We start from the raw sequence: 26,626 nt of genomic DNA, 5'->3' as shown, positions 1-26,626 counted from the left end.
TTGGAGAAGTGAATTCTAAAGAGAGAGGTGTGGGAACCAGGATGGAAGAGTCAGGCCTCCAGATGGTGATTCAAGGAAGAAAGGAGAGGTAAACACTATCTCAGAGATAATTAGATTCAGAAGAGGAGAAAAAAAAGATGACGTCATGGTGGAACAGAGTTTTTCTTAGACCTTAGCCTAGCAAGGAAAGAGAAATGCCTGGTCTCATTACTGGGAAGCTGTTCCAGCCAGAGCTCCGTGACTGTGAAGAGAGCTCTTCTGTCTGGAGCCAGACAGAAAGTTCATACGTCTTGAGGCCAGAAAAATTAGTAGGAGGCGGCTCTGGCTGGTGCTGGAAATAGAGGCTAGGATGAACTAAGAAGCAAACTAAAGATACTTGTAAGATAAGGACGTGTATGTTAACGTGCGCCATCCAAACAAGCTGTGCTCATGGTCCTCTGCCTGTGAGTCATGATTTTCCAGGACTTCACAGTGGGATAAAGTGAAGTAACTTGGGCTTGTGAATGTGCACTGCAGAGAAGTGGGAGAAGAAAGTAGTTATAAGCAACACCCTAGATCCTAGGGGTGCTCGTCTTTGAGAAGAGAGCTCTAAGCCTTTTGTAGAGGCATTGGAAAGGTGTTGGAGCCACGGTGAAATGGCAGGGGAGATTCGGTTTAGGGGCTTTCCTGGTCTGCATTCTGCTAGAGTCGTTCATTACATGTCGCTAGGTGGATTGTGTGATTCTGGTATGGCCTCATGTGGACCTGTGAAGGATGGAAAGAACATGGTCTCTGCTTCCCAGAAAAATGTACAACCCAAGGAGAAATGTGGTAACAAGTGTGGAAACTGCTCTTAGATACTGCTGCAGATTTCAAGCCACTTCTTCCTGGACCATGAGAGAGCTAACATGTTGTATTTATTTTTCCTAGGTCCATGGCTAATGAAACACAGAAAGTTGGTACCATCCATTTTCCTTTTCCCTTCACGCCCTATTCCATCCAGGAAGACTTCATGGCAGAGCTTTACCGGGTTTTGGAGGCTGGCAAGATTGGGATATTTGAGAGTCCAACTGGCACTGTGAGTATGAATAGTGAGAGATACTGATAAAGAAAACATAACAGCAGCCGTGCCAGCTTTTCCTGTTTGCCTGTCTGGAGATTTTCATAGTTTGAAGTTGGGCAGAGTAGTCTCAGTTTATCTTTCTGGGTAATAGTCACTTCCTCTATTAAAGTCTTTTTTTTTTTTTTTTTTTGTGAGATGGAGTCTCACTCTGTCGCCCGGGCTGGAGAGCAGTGGCGCGATCTCAGCTCACTGCAAGCTCCGCCTCCCGGGTTCACACCATTCTCCTGCCTCAGCCCCCCGAGTAGCTGGGACTACAGGCGCCCGCCACCAAGCCCGGCTAATTTTTTTTTTGTGTTTTTAATAGAGACGGGGTTTCACTGTGTTAGCCAGGATGATCTCTATCTCCTGACCTTGTGATCCGCCCGCCTCGGCCTCCCAAAGTGCTGGGATTACAGGCATGAGCCACCGTGCCTGGCCTAAAGTCTTAAACGTAGTTCCATGGTCCGAGAAAAATTAGGCTGAAGTCATTGGTGCCTTCCTATTATGGTAGATGATACGGCTTTCTTACAAACTCTTTTCCCTCTCTTTCCCCATCCTTCAAATATAATTCTAAGTTTTAGTCTCTGCTGAGTGAACCAGTGTGTTATGATTACATTTTGAGCATAATTTTGTCTTGAACAATATGTCTTAATACTCTGTTTTTTCAGAGTTAATAAGTGCCTTTTTAAAGTTAGTTCAGTGTTTAATATACCTATGCCAGTTCCTCCCACATCATCCAGTGGCCTCTCAGTACAATTTTCCATACAGAAAATTCCTGTCTTAGTTGGCCAGGACTGCCATAGTAAAATACCATAGACTGGGTGACTTAACAGGAACTTATTTTTCACCATTCTGGAGGCTGGAAAGTTGAAGATCAAGGTTCTGGCAGGGTTCTGGTTCTGGGGAGGGGCTCTCTTCCTGGCTTGCAGATGGCTGCCTTCTTGCCGTGGAACAAGCACAAAAGAGGAGGAGAAAAACAGATCTTTGGTGTCTTTCTCTTTTATGTGGACAAGGGCTCTTCCCTTACTGCTGCTCCCTTATGACCTCCTTTACCCTTAAAGGCCGGATCTGTAGTGAAGTCCCATGGCGCCACTGGGATTTCAACATATGTTTGTTAAGATGGGGAGTCTCACTGTTGTGGCCCAGGCTGGTCTCGAACTCAAGCGATCCTGGCCTCTCAGCCTCTCAAGTAGCTAGTGGCTGGCAAGATCCAAGATTACGGGTGCACACCACCATACACAGCTTCTTTTGTTTTGTTTTTGTTCTTTGAAAACATTTTTTTTAACATGCATTTTGGTGGGTATACTGATTTGTTTTTCTAAGACCACCAGAGCGGGCACAAAAGAACCCGCGAGTAGGCAAGGGTAGGAGCAAAACTGCAAATTTATTTTTGGTCCCCTAGCTTCAGGGAAGAAGGTGGGTAGGGAGAGGTCTGTCGGCCTCCAGCAAAGGAGACCGACAGAGTCCCCCGGTGGAGCTCTCGGGTGGAGTTCCTAATGCAGTCCCGACAGGAGTGGGGGGCTGGGAAGTCCGCGCGGGACGCTGGCCGGGAGCGGCTTTTCTAGGAGTGGGAGGGGCACGGGCGTGTCGGGGGGCGTTCCGCAGGTGCGACCAGGTAAATCTTGGTCTCTTCGGATTGACGTCACCTGGTGCATGCCCGGTTGGTCTGCACCTTCCCTGGGCGCTGGCTGCATTTTCGCGCGCGTGGGAAAAGTTGGTGATGAAGAACCCGGAAGTGCACCATCTTGCCTCCGTTCGTCCAAACACCTACCATGCCCTTCCCCGCCTTGGATGCACAGGTGCCCCCACCTTAGCTGCCTGAGATGCTGTTTATCCTTGATAGTCACCTTTTAAGCCGTGTATCGGTCTATGAAGTTGAGTCACCATTACACCTTGGTGTGTGCTGTGCCTTGTGTAACACTGCAGTTCTGGGAGTCCTCGAACCTGGAGCGCATGCTTTGCGATCGAGGGATCTATGATGCCCTCGAATTGTATTTACATGTGGGCCCATGACCTCTTACTGGGGGCTTTGCACCTTTGTGTCTTCAGCTCTGAGCCCCATGCTTGCTACAACCAGCAGGTGTTCAGAGTGAGTGAATTTGCTTATCTTGGCATAAATCATTTAACTGTGTTATCTGGGATGATACCCCAGGAAGGTGAGCCTTTGGTTATGCATCCTTTTAACATTTTCCAATCTCAAAGTTTGGTGGTCTCATTACTGGATGTAGAAAACCATGGGCCTCAGTTATTCTTTTGTTGTGCCGGAGTGTACCCACGGTTGTTTTTGAAAGATAACTTTGACCATGCCCTCAGGAACTTCCTCAGCTCACTTTCAAATGGAGGGCACTGGCTTTTTAACCATTGTGTCTCCCAGCCCAGTGACAGCTGAAGCTGACTGCTTCCAATGTCACAGGCAGCACAGAAGAAACGCCCACCAAGTGCTGCTGGGAAGTGCTGCCTGGAACTCTCTGCCGTTTACTTTCTATCAAAAGCTGAGGGAAATGGTACATATGGGGCTTTTGTAAAAATATGGGATCCATCCAATTGTCAGCAGTGTCATTCTATCCTATCCCAGGGCCTTTCAAGATTCTGATGAAAACTAATAGATCCCATATCCCAGAATAATGCTATTAATAATTGTATTATTATTACTTAATGATAGCAAAGAGTTAGCTAACTCCAACTGCTCACTTGTTATTTGGCAGGTGATCCTCTAATCGAGAGGATTTGGCCTTTTATGTGTGTTAATGTCCTGCTTGCACCATTTCTATGAGGAGGGTGCTACTGTTGCCATTCCCATTTCTGCACTCATGGAAACAAGGGTAGTGAGGCCAGCCTGAGCCACAGAGCTGCAGGTTGGGGAGGCAGCTGGAACCCTGGTGCCTGGCTGTGGAGTTTGAGGCTCTGACTCCTGTGCTGCGCTGCTGCCCCAACCCTGGTCAAACCAGGTATTTCACCCCACCCCGGATACTCTGAGATCCCCTCTGGGTTCAGCAGGCTGGAAGAGCTGACTGCCTGGAGCAGAAGGCGTGGGCTCCTCCAGAGACTCCCCTGAGCTGAATCCCCCTGTGGACACCAGGGCCACCTCCTTGTGGTGCTCCCTGAAGGGTCCTCTCCGGAAGAACTGTATTGGTTCCCTGGAGCTGCCAGAGGAAAGCTTCACACATTTGGGCTTAAACAACAGGAACTGACGTCCCACGGTGCTGGAGGCTGGAGACTGAGATCAAGGTGTCCGCATGCCTGGTCCCTTCTGAGGGTCACGAGGGAAAGATCTCTTCAGGCCCCTTTCCTTGGCTTATAGGTGGCGTCTTCTTGGGTGTCGTCACATCGCCTGCCTTCTGTGCATGTCTGCATCCACGTGTCCCCTTTCTAATAAGGATATTCACCCTTCAGGCTGGGGCCCGTCCTAGTAGTCTCATCTTAACTGATTACATTTGCGATGGTCCTATTTCCAGATAAGGCCACATTCTGAGATACTGGGGGTTAGGACTTCAACATAGGAATTTGGAGGAATACAGTTCAATCAGGCTCACGGAAAATTCTGGTCTTAACTCAGAGTAGTGTTTTCCAGTCTGTGTGCGGAGGCGCACACCTGTAGTCCCAGCCACTTGGGAGGCTGAGGCCAGAGAATTGTGTGAGCCCAGGAGTTCCATACCAGCCTGGGCAACATAGCAAGACCTCCTCTCAAAAACAGACAGAGAGAGTGGTGTCCTCTAGAGTGATTAGTTTGCTTTAAAAAATAAAATAATAAAAAAACATGTAAATCCTGGCCCTCGTGACTAATCATCCTGTATCCGCACAGGAGCTGCATGAAGGCTGAGTGGCTGCTAGGCTCCGCGTTGGCAAGTGCATGGGATTTCTTGCTTAGCATTTGGGGGCCTTAATTCTTTTGGGGGGCTTTTTGTCTAATGTCTCACCTTCTAATTATGTGCGATATTTACATATAATCTGATAAACTGCTTTAAATTTGTTTTCAGAACAGTGAGCTGGATAATTAAAGAAGCTCTTTCCTGCTGCTTGGGCCCAGTTTTCATTTCTTCCTTCTTTTCTGTTTTTCCTGGCTATTCTAATGCTAATTTCCTTCCGTTCCTTTCCTTTCCTAGGCGGCTCTTACAGCACCTTTCATATGTACAGCCAGACCTTCTTTCAAGTTTTTATTAAAATGGGGAAAGGTCATGTGGGAAGCTTTGTTGTTTTCCTGTTTCTGAAGATCATTTTTCTTTCTGCAGGGAAAGTCCTTAAGTCTTATTTGTGGAGCCCTCTCCTGGCTCCGTGACTTTGAACAGAAGAAGCGTGAAGAAGAGGCACGACTCCTTGAAACGGGAACTGGCCCCTTACATGATGAGAAAGACGAATCCCTGTGTCTGTCGTCTTCCTGCGAAGGGGCTGCAGCCACCCCGAGGCCTGCTGGAGAGCCGGCCTGGGTTACTCAGTTTGTGCAGAAGAAAGAAGAGAGGGACCTGGTGGATCGACTAAAGGTGAGACCATGGGTATCCAGAAGTGGGAGTGGTGGAGGAAACATGGCTTCAGCAATTGTTCTGGGGCGATTCCGAGACTCAGGTAGTGCGTGTTCCTCTGCCATTGCCGTGCCTCTCAGCTCTTCCATCAGCTCCTTGTGTCGATGGTGCTGCCCTGCTGCTATCTTTTTTGAGCTGGAGGTCAGCAGACCTCCACACAAGGAGCTGTTGGTTCCCATTTATTACTCACCTGGGAAAGGACCTGTTCATTGCCATTGGCAACATGGTTCAATGGCTGCAAATGGATCTGATGGAGAGCGTGTGGCTTTGGGAGGAGTGTGCAGCCTTCCGCAGTGAGCAGTGAGGCTGGGACCTGCGGGGTTGAGGTCCCGGGAGGGGATGCGGCAGCTCTTGAGTGCTGGCTGGGGAAGGAGAGCTGCCCCAGGTGAGGAGGCGCCGGGCTGAGCGGCCCAGACTCCTTAGGAGAGGCCTGGTTTGGGGCTTCCTGGTGATTTTCCTTCATGTCTGCCTCCTTTAGGCGGAGCAGGCCAGGAGGAAGCAGCGAGAAGAACGCCTCCAGCAGCTGCAGCACAGGGCGCGGTTCAAATATGCAGCCAGGCGCCTGGTGAGCCTCATTTCTTGGGGGGCAGGATTTTATGTCCAGGCAGGGTGTCTCTGCTTGGAGGCTCATGGATGCGTGGCCAGGGCCTCAGTCTCGCCTCCATAATCCTCACTGGCCATGTGCTCCCGTACAGGAGCTGGGCTGTGAGTGGTTGAGGCATGGATCCTGGGAGTAGACCTCTCTCCAGCCAGGCAGCCAGGCCCATGTGAACGGGTGTGGTGTGCTTTGTCTCTGGCATGCGGGAGGTGGGTACTGGTGCTGAGACTTCTTCCTCCCTCCCCACCTCCACTACTCCTGTCCAGAGGCAGGAAGAAGAAGAAACGGAGCATCTCCTCCGCCTCAGCAGAGAGATGCTAGAGACAGGCCCGGGGGCTGAGCGGCCGGAGCAGCTGGAGTCTGGGGAGGAGGAGCTGGTCCTTGCCGAATACGAGAGCGATGAGGAGAAAAAGGCGGCGAGCGGGTGAGACAGAGGCGGCAGCGCTACCCTGCCCCAGGCCAGGGCACACTCTTGAAGACAGCTCTTTCCCTCATGCCACAGATGCCATGAAGCACCTGGTGAGAGGCACGGTGGCCTCTGCCCTCTGCTCTAAGCCGAGTCCTTCCTAAGATCCATGAGTGCCAATGGCAGTGAGGACAGTCACTGGCCTGGCCTGTGTCCTCTCAGCTGTCCTCATGGCAGCTCAGGCAGGGCAGGAACATTTGGGTCTGTGCCTTATACACAAGGAGTCTCCGGCCCCACAAGGGGAGACACCTTGGCTGAGGCCACAAGCCTCGACAGTGGCGAGCTGGGCTGGAACTCGGCCGGCCTGGCTCTAGATCTCAGGCTCTGAGGCAGCTGACTGCGCTGGGTAACCTGTGAGGTGTCAACCGTCAAGGCGTCCTTAGCCTGAGCTTTCCTTCTCCCATAAGGCCTCTGTTGGTCCAGACTCGAGGTTTCCACTTGATGAGCCATGAGCTGCTGGGTGACTTAGCCCTGAGCAGGCCACCCAGGCCATTTCGGGCCCACAGGATCCCTGGTGACAGCCCTGTTCCCATTCACACTGGAACCTCACCACCATCTCTTGAGTGTCTGCTCTGGGTGTGGCGCTGTCCAGATGCTGTGGGCGTAGAAGGGAAGAAGACGTGGAGGGGACAGTTAATAGACATGAAAACAAATAGCACCTATGTGAAATCAGCGTGTTTGCCTACAAGGAAAACCAAATGGTGATGTGGATGGGGTGGGGGGCTGCACCTGGTGATGGGTCCCGTGTGTCCCATGGCACCCTGGCCACCGCATCTGTCAGAGGGTAACTGCAAGACTGGAGATCTTCCATGGATGTTCCCGAAGGTTCATCCCCGGCCCTCGCGGTCTGTCTGCAGGGCGCCTTCTGACGCCACCTCCAGCCTCCCTCCACCAGATGCCAGCTTCCCCACCGCCCTGACCTTCCTCCAGCGTGCCAGGCCGTCCTCTGTCCTGTCTGAGGATTTGCTCATGCAACGTGCTGTGGCCAAACACCCTGCCCTCCTCCCTTGGCAGATGTCTTCCTCTCCTTTAAGGCCTGGCTCAGGTGTCATCTGGGTGGCCTCGGGTGTCAGCTGCTCTGTTGTGCTCACGTGCTTGTGCTTCTGTTGTTGCCTCCTCTCCCTGGCTGGGCTCAGGCTGCTTCAGGCAGGAACCACGTCTTTATAGTTTTGTGTTCCCAGAGCTGACCCAGCGTTTGGCGTAGGGCTGTGCGCAGTAAAATGGAGTTAACATGAATGAGCAGATGTGCCTCGTTCCAGTCCAGTAGTGTAATTCCAGGCTGCCCATGCGGATCTCGACTTCTGCCCCTGCCCAGGGCAGAGACCACCATGCTGCTTTATGCCTCACTGGAGAGAGGGTCATAAACAGCTTGTGCTCCATGAACCCTTCCTGCCTGCCTCCAAGATCGTGTTTCTGCTACCCCTCCTCTTCCTTAGAGCCCGTGAGGACAAGGCAGAGAACTTGAGTGGAGGTGGAGGTGGCGAATATTACAGGAACAAAGTGCTCCTTCAGGTCTGGGCAAGAGCCATGGATCCTGTAGGTCAGCTTCCGGGGCTTGCCATGCCCTCGCGTTTCAGGAGATAACGTGAGCCTCAGAGGACCTGAGTTCTGAATAGAAAATTTTTGCTGTTCATTTCTTCACACACCCAGCCGCTCACTGAGCTCCTGCTGGCTTTGTCCAGCATGCGACATAAGGTTGAATCCAAGCCTTTAAGATAGAGCTGCCTGCCCTTTAGTGACCATGAAGCCAAACTTGTAATAATTACTCTTCTGATAACCCAAGGCAATTGTGTTCTGCTTTGCTAGAAAGGAATTTCGAGGTGAACAAAAATGTTTTGTTTCTATGTGATGTTCCCATAGGTAATGTGTGCCTGTCAGATGGTTTTGTGTTTCTGAGGAGCGTAGACTAGTAAAGCTGGCTCAGCTTCGGGCCATGGGATGCAGGGCTGGCCTCCCTGCCAACACCTAGTGCTGATGGACTCTTCCTGCATTGCTGGAAAGGGCAGACTGAGACGCTGACAGAAGAAGAGGTGTAACTGGTCATAAGTGAGAGCGTCCTCTGTTCACTTGGTCAGTCAGTTGTGGCTTCATCCAGGAGATGGCCATGGGGTTCTTGCCTCATGCCAGGCTCTAGGTGAGGCCACAGGGACTCAGCAGAATCAAGGCTGACCTGGGTCCTCCCTTGTGGACATGACAGTCTGTAGGGAGATAGACTGAGAGAAAGCTATTTTGAATGAGTGTTAAGAGCAGGGGCCATGAATCTATGTCAGAGCCGCCAGACCTACCAGGGAAGGTCAAAGAAGGCTTCCCGGAGGAGGTGACATTGCTGCTGCTATCTCAGAGTTGACTGGGAGCTGGTGAGGGGAGACAGCATTCCAGTCACAGAACATCCAAAGGCCCGAGGTGATGAAGAGCAGATATCCCCCCCGGGACCTCAGACTGGTCCAGCTTGCTGGAGGGAGGGCAGAGAGGAGAGCAGCCTGCCATGACCCCCAAGGCTTCCAACTCAAGAGTTGGGTTGGGGGTGCTGAGCCCCTTTCTCCTTTTTATATTTCCCCACCCACAGACCTAAGTGGCCATGGGAGGCTGGGGTTGGCATTTGCCTGGGGGAGTTTCTGAGCGAGCAGCACCTGCTGCCTTGGTGGAACCCATTGCTGGGAATGGCCAGGGCTCATCACCAGCGCTCAGCAGATGCTCAGTGCATTTTCCTGAGTTTGCTGAGAGAAGACTGTTTTCTGTTCTCTCCCACACAGAGTGGATGAGGATGAGGATGACCTGGAAGAAGAACATGTAACTAAGGTAACACGAGTGTCCTCAGCTGGTGCTGTGTTGGGGCCTATGGGCTGGGCCCTGCACCCCCGGGGAGGAGGCTGGAATCACTCAGCTGCTTCTCACCCTCCTCTCCACAAAAGAGGAGATTCCAGCACTTGGACTCTGTGGCTTCCCGGATGCAACCCTGGTCCCAAGTTGCTCCCTTGGCCAGCTGCAGTGGACCCTGGAGACCTCTCCTGGGTTCGGGGCCTGGGGTGACGTCTCCTGGGTTCGGGGCCTGGGGAGACGTCTCCTGGGTTCGGGGCCTGGGGAGACCTCTCCTGGGGGCAGGGCCATGCTTGCCACACCAGGGCATGGAGGAGCAGCTGTTCTGGGCTGAAGTCTGGGTGTTTTCTTTTCCCCTGGGTGGTGTGGGTAGGACAGACAGGAGTGTCCTACCCTTTGGGTCTCATGGTGTGCTTCTCCCCTTGTCCATATTCCGATTTGCATGGAGGGCTATGGGTTATGTGTGGTCTGACATCTCTCATTTGGTTTCATTGATTTATGGCTTTTGTTTTCTGTCGGAAGTAGGTATTTTCTCTGTATTTTTCTTTTTTCCTCCCTTCACTGTTGCCTTAGAGGAGTAGAGAGAGGGTATTCTGCTCAGCCTTCCTTTTTCTCTTTAGGGGATGAGTGTGACACACTCCCCACCCACCCCCATGGACAACCCACCCTCCCCAAGTGGGGACTGTTTGCAGCGGGAGATGGTCACCCGTGTCCTAAGATTGGCCAACCCTCCAAAGTGGTTGATTAGAGGCTGGATTTGACTCGTGGAAGGAGCTGCCTTTGGGGCATTCCCTTGAACTTCTGGAGCTGTGGGTGACTTGGGAACCCCTGGGTCCCTCGATAGATGCCTGATGTGGGACATCGCTGTCCTGCCTCAGCTTTGTGCATTTGGAGCCACTCCCTCCTCAGCCTCTCAGGCCCTGGCGTGCCTTGATGTTACAGAATGCCGTGGGATGTTTTGGTTTCCTCTTTGAAGCATCTTTCTTTCTCTCTGCTAGATTTATTACTGTAGTCGGACACACTCCCAGCTAGCCCAGTTTGTGCATGAGGTGAAGAAGAGCCCCTTTGGCAAGGATGTTCGGCTGGTCTCCCTTGGCTCCCGGCAGGTAAACAGTGGCCAGTGTTTCCACCAGCGGCCATCCTCCTCCTTTCCCCACAGCTTTGTCCTGGTCGTCCAGGCCTGGGAGACCAGTGCGAGGAGCAGCCCCCTCCCTGGCCTGGCCGGCCCATCACTGGAGGGCAAAGGAGAGGCGGGGCAGGTCCACCTGTGTTGGTTAGATGTCATTTAGCTGGCACCATCTCTTTGCCTCTTTCTTTCTCCTTTGTTGCAGAACCTTTGTGTGAATGAAGACGTGAAAAGCCTAGGTTCTGTGCAGCTTATCAACGATCGCTGTGTGGACATGCAGAGAAGCAGGCACGGTAGCTATCGGGACCATGGCGTAGCCACAGGCGGTCTGGAGAGAGTGAGGCGGGGGTGGCAGTGACCGAAGACCATTAAGTATCTTTCATAGAAAGAATGGCAGAGGAGACCCCAGTTCTTCCTGAGGCCCCTTCCCTTGGGAAACAGTGTTCCTACTGTCTGGGTCAGTGTTGGGGAGTCACTGGTTTGGAGATGATTTTATAGGCTCTTTCTGGAGAACAAAAGTAAAACCTTAATAGTGTTCCAGTGAGACGACTGTAGGCAGTGCTTGGGAGGGTCTTGTAGACCCCACCCCATGGAAGTGGGTCTCAGCATTACAGAACCCTCTGTTGGGCCCATGGACAGTTGCTGTCCTCTCTCTTTTCTCTCCTTGTGCCTGTGCCACCCTCAGAGAAGAAGAAAGGAGCTGAGGAGGAGAGGCCAAAGAGAAGGAGGCAGGAGAAGCAGGCGGCCTGCCCCTTCTACAACCACGAGCAGATGGGCCTCCTCCGGGATGAGGCCCTGGCAGAGGTGAAGGACATTGAGCAGCTGCTGGCCCTTGGGAAGGAGGCCCGGGCCTGTCCCTATTACGGGAGCCGCCTTGCCATCCCTGCAGCCCAGGTGAGGGCCCTGCAGGGCCGGAAAGCCGCGCTTGCTCTCACTGTGGTCTAGGACATGAGGGGAGTCTTCATCACACTGTATTTTGGGGGATGCCACCTACCGTGTTCAGACTGACGGTACCTAACCCATTCTTTCCTGATGCGTGAGTTGGAGGTGGCGCGTGGGATCCCTTGGGGGCTCCAGGTAGCAGGGCCAATTGGCATTACCGGGGATAGTATTTAGGAGCCAGGAGGCATGTGCATTCCTAGTGAAACCACAGGGAGGGGATGCCAGGAGCTGAGTGTGGTACTTAAATCTGTTTACAAATGGCTTTCCAAGTGATGCTCCCAACTTTCATGCCTATCATGTGATGACACATGTCAGCAATGGAACCATTCAGTTTTCCTGTTTTTCATTTTTTGTAACTGGAAAGCTTGCGTAACATACACCTACCTGCAGCACGTGAGAATACTGTCTTCTCTGCCTCAACTTCTCTTGATTTTTAAACAGAAGGAAGAACTGCTAATGTAGCAGATCAAAAATAGTATCTCACGGTTATTTGGTGGGTGCAATTCCACTATTTTCTTGCTACTTTAATTTGAGTGACTTTGGAAACAGGATATCACTGGTGGAAAATGCTGTATAATCCAGAAAAAATTTAAGATTTTAAAAGATTCGGGGAACTAAGTAACCATTTTGCACAGCAGCTAAATGCTCACCAGCATACCTGCTGAGCTGCATGGGCGCTGGCAGAGAAACGGAGGGAAGCTGCCAGGCCCCATGATGTCCCAGGCCTTCCCTCCGGTCTGTTTGCCTTTAGAGCAAGATTAGTGCTGTAGGCATTTATACACAAATATCATAGTATGGCCTAAAATCTTTACAATTTTTTAATTTTTAGAGCACTTTGACCATATTTTGCTTTTATATTAATAGTATTCCAGTGAAATTCTATGCATGGGGACACTGGAGCCCAGAAAAGTTAAGTGACTTATTTTCTCACCAACTGTGAGTGATGGAGCTATTCAGTTTTCTGGTATTTCATTTTTTATATGAGTATTCCTTTAACTGGAAACTTTCCTAACAACAAACACCTAAAGATCTGCAGAGTTGCTTTTATTTTTGTTACCCCAGCTCCACTCAACCCTCACTTGAGATAGGATATATCAACCCTATTTTGCAAGTGTCAGAGAGGTTAGACAGCTCTTCCAGAGTCACACAGCTGGGAAGTAGCAGCTCCAGGAGCAGAAGCTGGGGCCACTTCCTGGTGCACCAGTGGTTTTCCGGTGTTTCGCAGAAACTCGGGGGCCTCCGGGGCGACCTTGAGGACATGGACAAGGCTAAGCAGGGGTTCCCCTCACCCAGCCCTGCCCTTGGTTTACTCAGGATTCAGACCAGCCCCAGTTTCCTGTGTTTCATATATTGGCTTTTCATTTAAAGCTCAAGGCAAGCTTGCCCGTTGCTACACTCTATTTTTCCAATGTCGCTACACAGTCCAGGCAGGAAATAGAAGTACTCACATCAGAAGCTCAGTGTCAGGCAGGCAAGGCTCCTGCAGGGGAGCCCCGCCCTGCTCAGGTGGCCTCATCTCCCCTCCCAGCTGGTGGTGCTGCCCTATCAGATGCTGCTGCATGCCGCCACTCGGCAGGCTGCGGGCATCCGGCTGCAGGAACAGGTGGTGATCATCGACGAAGCGCACAACCTGATAGACACCATCACGGGCATGCACAGCGTGGAGGTCAGCGGCTCCCAGGTGTGTGGGCCTCCCCTCCCCGGGCCAGGGCCGCCGTCAGCTAAAGGGACTTGCATGGTTCCTCCAGACACCTGGGCCAAGAATTCCTTCGGAGGTGGGGCTTGCTAGCGGGTGCATAAGTCAAGGCAGTGACCTCATCGGAGGCTGACCATGACTTGCCACTGCATCCTGGGGACCCCGCTATGGCAGAGTGGCTCGTTTCCCTGCACCTTACCTGCCCCCATGCTCCTGAGTCCCTCCAACCCTGGATGCCAGCAGCCAGTTCTGTAAGGCAAGGAGATGGCATGAGTGAGGCAGAAGTCCCCTCAGGGTTGGATTTTGTCGTTACTGCAGTTGCCTGGAGGGAACTGAATTGAGGAATGCTCAAGCTCAGTGCAGGCTCCTCCTGCCGACCTGTCGTGCGCCATGCATGGCACCAGGTGTCTCTGGTCTTCATGCTAACTCTGCCGTGGGGGTTGTGTTCCTGTTTTACATTGAGAACTTGGAGATTCAGACATGGTCAAGCTGTGTCCTAAGCTCATGCAGCTCATGAGTGTGGAGCTGGGGTGTGCCCACTTGTTTCTGACTGTGAAACCCCCCACGACATCCCACCAGCTCTGCTGACCTGTGCCTGGGTTGAATTGAGGCCGGGATGTGATGGTGACCTTGAACCATCACTCTTTGTAGACTCCAGGTCTTTTCCCAACCCAGTGGAAACTAGCAGGGGATTCCGTACTTGAGGGATTCAGCCTCTTGCTTTTCACTAACCCACAGTGGATGCTGGAGGAAAACTTCCCTTCCTTCCCCTCTCTCTCAGCTCCCACCAGCCTAAGGGCTGTGGAAACCTATACCTTTTGTCTGCACCCAGTCCCCTCTCCTCCCTTTGGTGGCTTCCTATGTGTCCAGGGCCAGCATCTTCTAGGCGAATCTAAGATGTCAGCAGCTCAGCCCTCGGCTGCTTGCCCAGAGCCTGGTTTGTGTTCTGTCCCCAGCTCTGCCAGGCCCATTCCCAGCTGCTGCAGTACATGGAGCGATACGGGTGAGATGTGACCCTCTGAGGTAGTGGGACAGTCCCTTGGCGGCCCCCTGCATCGGCCTCGGAGAGGCAGCACTTTGGTTCCCGCCTCTGGCCTGGGCTGTGGTGGGGTGGAGCTGCGTGCCATTCATGTCCTGGGCACGTCATGGTATGTGCTGCACACAGACCTGGAAGGCTGGGGACTGACCACTGGCTCTGAGGCCTGGCGCCATGGCCAGCCTGCTCTCTGGGAAAGGATTTGTAGCTTGTGACCCAATTTGAGAGGCACCGGGCACAAGGCTTCCACTGGGGCGGGCGGGGCGAGTCACTGTCAGGGCACCACTGCTTAATGTCCATTGGCTTCTTCTCAGGAAGCGTTTGAAGGCCAAGAACCTGATGTACCTGAAGCAGATCCTGTATTTGCTGGAGAAATTCGTGGCCGTGCTGGGGGGTGAGAGCCCCATCCCCCTGCTGACCCCCGGTCTGCACAGCCTGCCGGGCTGCTTTTTCCTTCGTTGCCCATCAGGACGCTTCAATTCTCTGTGTTTTTAAGAAGGGTCCCCCAGGCACGGTGGCTCACGCTTGTAATCCTAGCACTTGGGAGGCCGAGGCAGGTGATTCACCTGAGTTTGAGACCAACCTGGCCAACGTGGTGAAACCCCATCTCTACTAAAAATACAAAAAAAACTAGCTGAGAGTGTTGGTGTGGCCTGTAGTCCCAGCTGTTCCAGAGGCTGAGACAAGAGAATTGCTTGCTCAAACCCGGGAGGCGGAGGTTGCAGTGAGCCGAGATCGTGTCATTGCACTCCAGTCTGGGCAACAGAGTGAGAATCCATCTCAAAAAAAAAAAAAGAAGGGTCTTGGCCATTGATTTAGAAAATTCTTGTTCTTTGTAGCTTGGTTGAGTTGTCTGACTTGAGCTTTTTTTAGACCCTTGGGTTCTCTGCCCATGTTCTGAGGACTTTCTATTTCAGGCCCTGCTCTGAGGGGATAGTAAGGATACAGCATCATGTGAACACACAGTGTTTCCGTGATAGGCATAGTGCTGTGGGGTGTTCGAAGCACTTGCATATGCGGTTTTGTGTGCCCTGTGAGAAAGCACTGCTGGCATTTGAATCCTTGTTGATGACGCATAAATTAGACCTCAGAGCAAGGGCTGCTTACGGTTCCCAAGCCCAGCCTGGGATCTTCTGACTCCGGCTCCCATGCCTCTTTGCATGACCCTGTCGTGTCCCCTTGTTTCATGATGGGGCACCCCCTTGGAAGGCGTCTGTGGAAGTGGAAGCTGCAGAAAGCCTGTGGGAGCTTCTAGCGGGAGCTGGTCTCGTGCTGCTGCTCTGAGCCGCCAGCTCTGCTTTGCCTCAGGCTCCTCACGTGTCCTGGGCAGCTCCTGTGTGGTCCCATGCCCTGCATGCATTGGTCTGGCCACTGTGTCCTGGCCTCCTGGAGAAGGGGTGAAAAACATGAACTTACAGGGCTTTGGGTTGCACGTGGAAGCACGTGAGTCAGAGGTGGGAGGCTCCTGGACCCACCTGCCCTCTTGGTGGGTCCTTTGCATGCTATAAATAGCGAAAAACAGAACAAAGCCCTTCAAGTTGGGATGCTCTTCTCACTTGATGTGCAGTACCGAGGAAGAGAAGATAGGGAAGGGTCGAGGGGCCAGAGAACCACCATTGTGACCTATTTCCATTCTCTTTTTTAGGGAACATTAAGCAAAATCCCAATACACAGAGCCTCTCACAGACAGGTAAGAGAGTTGCCCTCAGAATGTCCCAGAGCTGATCTGAGCCACTTCCGAGCTTAACCCTGGGACTGAAACCTGAGGCTCAGGGTGAAGCTCCCAAGGCCCTTCATGTGTTTGCTCTCAGGGACAGAGCTGAAGACCATCAACGATTTTCTCTTCCAGAGCCAGATTGACAACATCAACCTGTTCAAGGTAGAGGTTTCCACCTTTCCACATTCCACATCCAGTTTCCTTCCTATCACCACTGTGGGTAGAGTACTATGTTAAGACTATAGAAGGAAGAAAAAGCAAAACATAGACATGTAATAACCCTTAACCCGCAGCATGCTTGCGAGACAAAAGTCATCTTCCTTTAGGGTGAAGGAGACAGGGATGGGTGAGAAAGAGACTTCTTGGTGCCTCATAGAACAGATAGAGACTCCAGGTCCTTGCCACCTCGCTCCGTCTTCTGGCACAGTCTCTCAGGCTTACGGACGGGAGCAGGACATTGATTTGTTCTGTGCAACTCATCAAGTCTTCCCACTTGGGCCTTGGGTCTGGTTGCAGCCTCAGACCTCTGCTCACTCCAGGTCTGCATACCCGGCACTCCCCACATGGAACATGGCCACTGCCGCCTGAACCCCAACTTTGTCACGCAAATCAGCAACAGTGACTGCCCCCGGGTTCAGGGTTCTGCCTGTGTTCTCGGCGGCATGCTGTGTGCTGTGGTTCTGAGCTAGGATATCCTTTTGCCCCAGCAAGGAAAGCAAACAGGCCCAGGGAGGTGACTTCAAGAGGGTGGCGAGCACAGCCTTCCCCCAACTGAGCCAATAGCACACGGCAGAGACAGCGTCCAAACCTGGCTGCATTGAGTCGGGGCCCCACATTCATCCCATCCTGCCTGCCTTTTTTTTCTTAAAACCAGCTTTTCCCCTGAATTACACATTTGGGTCACTGTCACTGCCACCATCCCTGCCAGACAGGCTGGATCCAGGTCATCCTTGATGCCTTTCTTCCCTTGTCTCCCACATGCCTGCGATAGCCACCAGGCCCGACAGCCCTCAGACAGTCCTGCCATCCCCGCGCTTCTCCCACAGCTGGGACGTGGATGCAGGCGCTCCTTCCTCGCCATCCCTCTGCCCCTCTTGCTTTCCTTCTCCCCTCTTCTTCCCATGGGTCTCATCACCCACCATCAAGGGAATCCTCATCGAAGGATGTTGCTCTTTTTAGAAACCAGTTTAAAGGCTCCAAATTCCCCATCTCTGCATCCCCAGCTGAGATCTGGCACCAAACCACACACTGGATGCACCGACTTCGTGGCACTGCCCCAGCCATCACCTCCTCTGTGGCTTTGCTCATAGAAGTTCCTTTTTTTAACTCTGTCACCTGGAAGGAAAGCCAAGGGGACCTAGATTGTACTGAGCACTCTTAGACTTGAGAAACACTTTTGGAAAGAGGGTCTCCCCGCTGAGGAGGACACTGCATTGTGGGCAGGAGCAGTAGAGGAGGGGGTGGCCTCGGAGAGGGGGTGACAGGGTTGCTGGCAGGGAGGCTCTGGGTGCCTCAGAAGGTAGCACTGTGTTGTGCTGCCTGGGTGGTAAAAGTGATGTGTGTTTTTTGTTTTGTTTTGTTTTGAAGATTATAGCTTGCTCAGTTTGCACACATGCCTACAGCTGGGCTTGGTTTTTGCAGGTGCAGCGATACTGTGAGAAGAGCATGATCAGCAGAAAGGTAACTGCTCACGTCTTACGGTCCTGAACATGACCCAACTGTGCCCCGACCCCCTGCCCTTGCCATGCTTTCCTACCCTGCCCTCAGGGAACTCCGGAGTCCCCTTCATCTCCACCCTCCTTGGTACAGTGGGCCTTGCTGGGGTGGTGGGATGTGTGCTGCAGGCGCCTTGGGCCTGGCAGAGCCTCCGATCCACCCAGCCTCTCTTTCATAGCTGTTCCTCGTTCCTCTCCACTGCTCTCTCTCATTCCACCCAGCTCTTTGGATTCACGGAACGGTATGGAGCAGTGCTCTCATCCCGGGAGCAGCCCAAACTGGCTGGGTTTCAGCAATTCCTGCAGAGCCTGCAGCCCAGGACGACTGAAGGTAAGGCAGTGGGGTGGGCAAGCAGAGCCAGCTGCAAGCCTGGGCAAGGACATCCGTTCCTTGCGTGTGGACCTGACCGCAAGGAGGCCTCCTCCCAGTTCTGCTCTGTGCAGCTCCTGCAGACCCCGCAGATGAGAGTCAGGCTAGCGCCCCGCGACCAGCTTCCCCACTGATGCACATCGAAGGCTTCCTGGCAGCTCTCACTACAGCCAACCAGGACGGCAGGGTCATCCTGAGCCGCCAAGGTAATCAGGTGCTTCTTGGCCAGGTTCAGTTCCCAGGAAGGAGCCAAGCTGAGCCAGGGAGCTGCAGTGTGAAAGGATTCTTTCCTTCCATCCTGGGAACTTCCGGGTTAGGAGGAAGCAGTGCAGTGGGCACTGGCCTGCTGTGACCTGGGCAAGCAGTGGAGGTGGACAGGAGGAGATCGAGGGGCTGGGATGGGAGTCCTCTTGGGCAAAGGTCCTAGGGAAGCTTGCATTGTGGGGCAGATGGGCTTTAGTTTGGGACATGGTTTTGTCATCTATGAGCTTTGTGATTTGGACTGTTTTCTTTCTCAACTTCAGTTCCCTTGTATGAAAATGGAGAGGATAGGCCGGGCGTGGTGGCTCACGCCTGTAATCCCAGCACTTTGGGGGGCCAAGGCGGGTGGATCACGAGGTTAGGAGATTGAGACCATCCTGGCTAACACAGCGAAACCCCGTCTCTACTAAAAATACAAAAAATTAGCCAGACACCTGTAGTCCCAGCTACTTGGGAGGCAGAGGCAGGAAAATCACTTGAACCCAGGAGGCGGAGGTTGTAGGGAGCCGAGATTGCACCACTGCACTTCAGCCTGGACAACAGATTGAGACCCCATCTCAAAAAAGAAAAAAAAAGAAAATGGAGAGGATAGTATGGTCCACCTCTGTGGGCTGGTTGTCCTAGAGATTAAATGGTGTTTAATTTAAAGAGAAAGCACTAATACTTGTGCCTCAGACCTCACCTGGGGACGCCCTTTGCTGGGACAATAGAAGTGTCTGTCTGCTTGCACTCACCTCCCCACCGATCTGTTTTTCCAGGCAGCCTCAGTCAGAGCACCCTTAAGTTTTTGCTCCTGAATCCAGCTGTGCACTTTGCCCAAGTGGTGAAGGAGTGCCGGGCAGTGGTCATTGCAGGGGGGACCATGCAGCCGGTAAGGACACCTTTCCCAGCCCCTTGTGCCCCATGTGTTGGGATGAGATGGGGGCTTTGGAGAGATGCATTTTCAGTCCTATTCTCTCCTGGGGCCCCAAGCCAGAAAGGGTCAGCTCGAGCAGACCCAGTGCTGTCCACTGGGTGACACGGCTATTCTGTCTCACTGCTGTGCCTTTTAGACTGGAGGGGCAGCGGGGACTCCTCTGCTGCTCCATTGTGTAGCCCCAGGATCACATGTCTCCCAGAGAAAGCTGTTCTGTGGTTTGAAACTCAAGGAAAAAAATTAGGATTCCACTTTTAAAAGGTTCATTTTGATGTATATGAATATAATAGTCTTTGTAGGCATAGTATTTACTTATGTGTCTACCTATTTTAAAAACAAAAGTGCGGTTCCCTCCACGTGCTGTCACTGGAACTCTCTCTTTTCACTCAGCAGCAGAGGGTCATAAACCTGTCTCCTTGTCAGCAAGCATGCGTGTATTTCAGTTTCCCAGCTATGTGGGATTCCAGGTACACAGATATATAGCATTTCATGTAGCTGCTCCTGTTTCACTAGGTGTGCAGGTTATTTGCAGTTTTCTGTTTTGAGCATGACTGGGATGAATATAACAGCATCTCTGCACAGTGGCGACTCCCACCTAGGAAAGGGCCTCCTGGACGAAAAGCTGCTGGGAATCCTGAAGCAGTGCTTCCCAGCCCCAGCTGCCTTAGCTTTTGATTTTTATATTTTTGTATGTATAGATTCATAGTTCTCTTCATTCAGCATACTAAAGTAGTTTATAGTCATTATTGTTTCTGACATTCACGTTGTCTCAGCTGATGTGACAGCCCCTTCCTGCCAGGTCAGGTCCTCACCGTGGCCCGGTCAGTCTTGCCTCCAGCACAACAGAATGTCCTGGGTTCACCATGGGTGTCCTTGCCCCCACACTGGATTCATTTCTCCAAGCCACCCTGGTTTCTTGTAATGGGGAATGATGTTTAGAAATCAAGCTGTGGGTGCTAGGGGTTTGTCATGCTCCTGGGGCATTTCAGTAGACAGATCTAGGAAATGTTTTCAGAATGAATCTATGCTGGTATTTCTCTTTTTTTTTGAGACAAGAGTCTTGCTCTGTCTCCCAGGCTGGAGTGCAGTGGCCTGATCACAGCTGTCTGCAACCTCTTCCTCCTGGGTTCAAGCGATTCTCGTGTCTCAACCTCCTGAGTAGCTGGGATTACAGGCGTGGGCCACCACACCCGGCTAATTTTTGTATTTTAGTAGAGATGGGGTGTTACCACGTTGGCCAGGCTGGTCTCGAACTAAGGTGACCCGCCAGCCTTGGGCATCCCAAAGAGCTGGGATTACAGGCATGAGCCACCATGCCTGGCTCATATTGGTATTTCTAAGTAAAAATCAAAGCATTTGTTTACTTGAGCTTATATTGTACCTCTTTTTCTCTTAAGCCTGAACATTTGTGGTACATTAACATACTTATCTGCTCTATCCTAAAATATACTTAAAAGTTTTGAAATCATAATACCGATATTATTTCTCTGATTGAAATTACCTTTCCTCTTTGCGCTTAAGCGTCTGACCCACTAAGGATGTCTGGTCACTAGGCTCTAAAGTCGTGTGGAACCAGGCTTCTCCCCGTGTGCTTCTATTGTCCGTTTGATAGAGAGCTAGGCTGTTTTTGTTTCATTTTCTTTTCCATTTTAGAATATGCTTTTTTCTTTTCTGACTTGTAGTTTTTAAATATGTAAATATTTGTATGGTTCAGAAGTCAAAGCTAATATAAAAAGATCTATTCAGGAAAGCGTCTCTCTCATCCTTCTCCAGCCCATTCCCCACTCCCATAGGGAGTCAGTTTTACTAGCCTGTCCTTGCGGTCTTTCTTTTTCCCCCAAATAAGCAAAAATATGTCTTCATTTTTCCCTTTCCTGTTTTATTTACATAGAAGGCGTCTTAGTCATTTGTCCCGGCCATTGCTCCTCTAGTGGGCTGCGTGGTTCTCCGTCCAGCAGATGTAGGGAGCTCATTCAACCAGTACTCCCTGGATAGGCAGGTGCACACAGTTACAGGGAAAGGCCCGGGGCACATGCTGTTTGGTATTTGTGGCTGTGTATTTTCAGTAAACTCCTAAATATGGGATCCTGGGTTAAAAAGTATGAATATATTTAATTTGTTAACTACTGTGAAATTCCCCTTCATAAGAATTGGACATTCTGTATCCCACCAGTAATGTCTAGCAATGCCTGTTTCTCCACAGAGTGGTTACTTTTGGATTTTTGCCTATCTTAACAGGTAAAAGCCTGGAGATTCTTATTCAGTAGTCTGAGCTGGGACCTGGCCACGTGTATTTTTGAAAATTTTCACTGTAATTTTGCTGCATGGCCAGGGTTGAGAGTGACTGTGCCAGATTTGCTGGATTTCCTTTGCTGTTCCTGCACGTAGTTTAAACGAGACTGTCAGCACTGGGTATCAGTCACCATTTTTCTTTTTGTTAGTTTGCCGTCAGCCTTTTCTTTGACCTCTTCTTTCAGTTTGTGTGTACTTGCTGTCTCTTAGCCCAGACTTCTCGCTTCCTTTCTGCCAGGCCTCTGAGGGGCTATGGGGCCGTGACGCTGTGGCCTTGGTCTGCAGGTGTCTGACTTTCGGCAGCAGCTGCTGGCCTGTGCTGGGGTGGAAGCTGAACGCGTGGTGGAGTTTTCCTGTGGTGAGGAGCTGTGCCCAGGGTGGGGCAGGCTAGAGGTCAGGTTCTGGCCCCTGTTTTCTGCGTGTAACCTCTTACTGCAACAAGGCACAGGGGCGGGGGAGACCCCGGGATGGGAGCCTCGCCCTTCGTGGGCTCGCCCAGGCTCTCCTGCTCTGCTCCCTGCTGCCTGCTGCCCAGGGTGACTGGCGATGGTGGGCGGGTGAGCGCTGTCAGTCGCCGCTCCTGTGCTGGAAGATGGGGCGGGGAAATGCCCTTTCTGCACTGTGTCTCACAGCACCCCTGCATCTCCAGTTTTCGGCCCCTCCCTGGCTCTTACCAGGTCACGTGATCCCTCCAGACAATATCCTGCCCCTTGTCATCTGCAGCGGGATCTCCAACCAGCCGCTGGAATTCACGTTCCAGAAAAGAGAGCTGCCTCAGATGGTCAGTCCCAGCCAGCTCGCCGTGCCACAGCCTGGGCTCAGGCAGCAAAGGGTTTTCCGGGGCAGGGGCACTCTGGCCCACCCTGAGTGTTTTCAGGTGTTGGGGAAATTGCATGGGTTTGGGGGGCAGGGGAGGGGCCACCCGCTATAGAGCCTCACAGAATGAGCGGCATCGATCTAGATGCTTATGGAGGAAGGTCTGAGTTCCCCACCCCTCACCCCTTAGGCTGCGAAGTACATATTCTTAAAACCTCCAGGCATGCCCTGAGGATGCCTCACGCAGAGGACAGCTGCTGGTTCCCTTTGGCTCTCTTGCCCTTTGGTTATATCTGCTCCTGCCGGTGGCAGGGATGCCGGGCTTGGGGGGCATCTCCTGGGGCGTGCCTGGGGCTGCAGGCCCTGATTGTCATTGCGGTGCCCATCAGGACCCTGGAGTGAAGACGGGAGGACTCAGTGCCAGGGCAGTAGGAAGGCCCCCATGGACACTAGTGCTGTGACGTGTGTCAGAAAGGCACAGTCAGCAGCAGCGGCTGGGTGTGTTTGGTGGGAGGCGGCACCTACCACCCTGTGGTTCCCACCCAGGGGAGCCAAGTCCTCCTTCTTGGCTGTAGTCCTGCCGTGGGTCTCTGCTCAGTTTTGAGTCTCAGGTTAAGATGGTTTGTGGGTGACTGAGACGTGGCCCCATGGGGGCTTCTTGTCTTTGTTAGATGGACGAGGCGGGTCGCATCCTCTGTAACCTGTGCAGTGTGGTTCCTGGAGGCGTGGTCTGTTTCTTCCCCTCCTACGAGTACCTGCGCCAGGTCCATGGCCACTGGGAGAAGGGTGGCCTGCTGGGCCGCCTGGCTGCCAGGAAGAAGGTGAGTGGCCTGTCAGCCGGCCTTCCCACTCCTGAGGACGGTGCCGCTGAGTCCTCCTGGGAGCTCTTGTGCTTGTCGAGTCAGGACAGGCTTCTGGCTCCTCATCCCCACTGCTCCCAGTCCCTGATTGCAGAGGATTTCCCCAAAGCCCCTGGCTGTGAGGTTCTCAGTCCCCTGGCCAGAAAACACAAGGTCACGAACAGGCCTGAGACCTGGCACCCTGAACCTGTCTCTGGGAGATGTCCTCTGTCTTTCTCAGATATTCCAGGAACCTAAGAGCACACACCAGGTGGAGCAGGTGCTGCTGGCGTATTCCAGGTGCATTCAGGTGCGGGCGTTAATGCTGAGCTGGGGTCTGAGACTGTGCGGGGGTGGCAGCTGGAAATGTGGGTGACATCCAAGCTTTGGCTCGGCAAGTCAGCATCTGGGTGTCTCCCGCAGGCCTGTGGCCAGGAGAGAGGCGGGGTGACGGGGGCCCTTCTCCTCTCTGTTGTTGGAGGAAAGATGAGTGAAGGGATCAACTTCTCTGACAACCTAGGCCGGTAAGTAGTGGTTCTGCTCCTGTCCTGGGCTATGATACGTGGCTGGCCCTCACTCCCAACAGCTGGGCCCCTGCCTGCGTCTGCTGCCATTAGAGCCCACAACTGGGCTGTGACTGCTCAGACCAGCCAGCTGGAGGGAGGGGCTCAGCAGCTCTGGGTTTGGCCCTGGGAGAGCAGGTGGAAAATCAGGCTGGCCATTGCGGTATCAGTACCCAATCCGTTGGCCTAGATGGGATCTCTCAGCTGAACAAGCCCTCTCCAGGTGGTAGGTACAGAGCAGGGAGGGTCGAAGCTTTGATCACTGTCGGAGAGGGCTGAGGAAGGGGTAGAACGGAGCAGCTGGTGAGATGTGGGTGATGACCCGGGAGGTCCTGACGTCCACCCGCCCTGGGCTCCTGCCTCCCCCCAGGTGTGTGGTGATGGTGGGCATGCCCTTCCCCAACATCAGGTCTCCAGAGCTGCAGGAGAAGATGGCCTACTTGGATCAAACCCTCGTGAGTGACCCCCGTGTCGCAGAGGGTGAGAGGAGAGTGGGCGGTGGGTGGGAGTGGTGTCGCCCTTAGGGCTGGTACAGCGGGGCCTTCCCCACTGTGCTGGCGTCCCCTGCTCCCTCCGGAGGCTTGGATGCCTCTCCACACCCTCTTCATCTTCCCTGTGATGTCACCTGGGCCCGTGCCGCTGGCGTTGGCCATGAAGCCTCCTGGTCTGGCTCCAAAGCCTGGCAGGGTCTTTTCCCAGGGAGGGCTGCAGGCAGGAAACAGTCCTGATGCGTCATCCCCTCCACCCCCAGCCCAGAGCCCCCGGCCAGGCGCCCCCAGGGAAGAATCTGGTGGAGAACCTGTGCATGAAGGCCGTCAACCAGTCCATAGGTGAGCCTGGCTGCCTCCGGCTGGGTGGACAGATGGGAGCTGGAGAAGGGGAGAACAGGAAAGGGGGGTTGCCTGCTCTGTCTCCTAAATAAGTCTGAGGAAGAGGGGGACGCCATGGGAATGTGCTGTAGGGGAGGCAGGTGTTACTCGGAGCTCCAGCCTCTTTTCCTATGCAGGCAGGGCCATCAGGCACCAGAAGGATTTTGCCAGCATAGTGCTCCTGGACCAGCGATACGCCCGGCCCCCTGTCCTGGCCAAGCTGCCGGCCTGGATCCGAGCCCGTGTGGAGGTTAAAGCTACCTTTGGCCCTGCCATTGCTGCTGTGCAGAAGGTCAGTTCCACCATTTTCTTTCTGAGAGTCTCCCCACCCCGAGATCTCATTTCTCACTGCCTTCTGTCTGCCCAGTTTCACCGGGAGAAGTCGGCCTCTTCCTGATGGGCAGCCACACCACTGCCTGGCACCGTGCCCTTCCTTTGCCCTGCCCGCTGGAGACAGTATTTGTCGTGGGCCTGGTCTACAGGGATCCTATTACAAAGGTGAAACCCCGGAGGAGAGTGTGGAGTCCAGAGCGCTGCCAGGACCCAGGCACAGGCGTTAGGTCCCGTAGGAGAAAATGGGGGAATCCTGAAGAAACACTGGGTCCTGGCTGTCCTTGGGGCATTCTGGGGCAGCTCCCCTCCTGGAATAGAATCTTTCTTTCCATCCTGCATGGCTGAGAGCCAGGCTTCCTGCCTGTTCTCCGCAAGAGGCTGTGATAACTGTGGCATCCACTGTGGCATCTCCATCCTGCCCACCTTCGTAAGAGGTGAGATAGAGCAGGCCCGTCTGCCTCTGCCCTTTCTAGCCAAGGTTAGCTACCCTGGACTGCTCACCCTGTGGTCTCAAATTAAAATGATCCTATGGCCACAGGGCTCCTGCCCAGGGCTTGTCACCTTCCCCTCCTCTGGTCTCAATTTAAAATGATCCCATGGCCACGGGACTCCTGCCCAGGGGCTTGTCACCTGCCCCTTCTTCCTGAGTCACACCTTCTGCAGCCCTGCTCCCTGACCCGTCCCACAGCCCTGCCTGGATTTGTGTCTCCCTGGCTTTGCACCAGTTCCTCCAAGTCCGTGGCACCTCCTTCCCTCTCAACCACTTAAACAAACTCCAAGACACCTTCTACCCCACACCATCAAGGTAGGGCCATGAGGCTCTCAACATGACCACAGAGACCCCGTGTCATCACAGAGACCTTTTTTCCTGTGGGAAAATATCCCTCCCACCTGCAACAGCTGCCCCTGCTGACTGCACCTGTCTTCTCCCTCTGACCCCAGAGAAAGGGGCTGTGGTCAGCTGGGATCTTCTGCCGCCATTAGGGACCAACGGGGGCAAGAGGAAAGTCACTGCTGCCCAGATGTTTGCATCCTGCACAGCTACAGGTCCTTCATTAAAAGTATACTGTTGGTTTCTTTGAGTTTTTTATTGATTTGTGCTGCCTTTTTCTCTGGAAGCCTCTTTAGGGAATCGAAGAGCGCACTGGTACAGGGGCTGGGTGGAGCCATCCCCCAATGAAGCACAGGCAGACAGAAGCCCCCGCCCCAGCCGCGTGGCCTCAAGCCAGCCTCCCACTCCTTGAAGGTGGTCCCCACGCAGACCTGGGACAGTTCCTTCTCCGCCCCTTCCAGGGCAGCAGGGCCGAGGAGCCCATTCTGACTGTGTCCACGTCCAGGCCACGGCCGGAGTCTGGGTTTAGGGGAGGAAGGCATGGCACAGCCCCCTTGGATTTCCGGTTCTCTTCTTCCTCTGTCTGGCTGCTGGGGGTTGGCAGAGACGGTTTGTGGTCTGACATAGGGTCTCTCTCCTCCCAGCCCCTCATCAGCCCCAGAGGTGAAAAGGCTGGAGGGCAAAGGCTGAGTGAGAGAGGTCTGTGGGGAGCAGTGGTTCCCCCATGCCCCGGAGACTTAAACACAGGAAGAAAAAGGCAAGAGAGGATTAACGATGCCCCAGCCCACGGCAGGCAGCAGCCCTACCTCCCACCCTTGCATCAG

General features: G+C 53.2%; 1 protein-coding gene across 2 annotated transcripts in view; it reads left to right on the top strand.

Annotated features, from left to right (window-relative positions):
• DDX11 (DEAD/H (Asp-Glu-Ala-Asp/His) box helicase 11) overlaps window positions 1-25,542 on the top strand; it is a 29,468-nt gene extending 3,926 nt beyond the window's left edge. The window contains exons 2-27 of one of the 2 annotated variants that reach the window (XM_011953255.1): window positions 910-1,057; window positions 5,311-5,559; window positions 6,077-6,163; window positions 6,463-6,620; window positions 9,416-9,461; window positions 10,478-10,585; window positions 10,811-10,898; window positions 11,291-11,499; window positions 13,076-13,228; window positions 14,200-14,246; window positions 14,594-14,673; window positions 15,925-15,969; window positions 16,091-16,158; window positions 17,638-17,676; window positions 17,934-18,042; window positions 18,156-18,287; window positions 19,101-19,213; window positions 21,836-21,908; window positions 22,228-22,331; window positions 23,038-23,187; window positions 23,447-23,515; window positions 23,629-23,729; window positions 24,139-24,223; window positions 24,520-24,598; window positions 24,775-24,929; window positions 25,005-25,542. In XM_011953255.1, coding sequence (XP_011808645.1) covers window positions 910-1,057; window positions 5,311-5,559; window positions 6,077-6,163; window positions 6,463-6,620; window positions 9,416-9,461; window positions 10,478-10,585; window positions 10,811-10,898; window positions 11,291-11,499; window positions 13,076-13,228; window positions 14,200-14,246; window positions 14,594-14,673; window positions 15,925-15,969; window positions 16,091-16,158; window positions 17,638-17,676; window positions 17,934-18,042; window positions 18,156-18,287; window positions 19,101-19,213; window positions 21,836-21,908; window positions 22,228-22,331; window positions 23,038-23,187; window positions 23,447-23,515; window positions 23,629-23,729; window positions 24,139-24,223; window positions 24,520-24,598; window positions 24,775-24,929; window positions 25,005-25,034 — 2,725 coding nt within the window. In that variant the 3' untranslated portion in view covers window positions 25,035-25,542. Of the gene's footprint in view, window positions 1-909; window positions 1,058-5,310; window positions 5,560-6,076; window positions 6,164-6,462; window positions 6,621-9,415; window positions 9,462-10,477; window positions 10,586-10,810; window positions 10,899-11,290; window positions 11,500-13,075; window positions 13,229-14,199; window positions 14,247-14,593; window positions 14,674-15,924; window positions 15,970-16,090; window positions 16,159-17,637; window positions 17,677-17,933; window positions 18,043-18,155; window positions 18,288-19,100; window positions 19,214-21,835; window positions 21,909-22,227; window positions 22,332-23,037; window positions 23,188-23,446; window positions 23,516-23,628; window positions 23,730-24,138; window positions 24,224-24,519; window positions 24,599-24,774 lie in introns of both variants that reach the window. The other variant, XM_011953247.1, reaches the window with a different exon arrangement.
• The last annotated feature ends 1,084 nt before the right edge of the window (window positions 25,543-26,626 follow it).

Source organism: Colobus angolensis, unplaced genomic scaffold (assembly GCF_000951035.1).
Source record: "Colobus angolensis palliatus isolate OR3802 unplaced genomic scaffold, Cang.pa_1.0 Scaffold11, whole genome shotgun sequence".
Classification (NCBI taxonomy): domain Eukaryota; kingdom Metazoa; phylum Chordata; class Mammalia; order Primates; family Cercopithecidae; genus Colobus; species Colobus angolensis.
The sequence above is the reverse complement of the archived record's forward strand: the minus strand, read 5'-3'. Positions and strand labels throughout refer to the sequence as shown.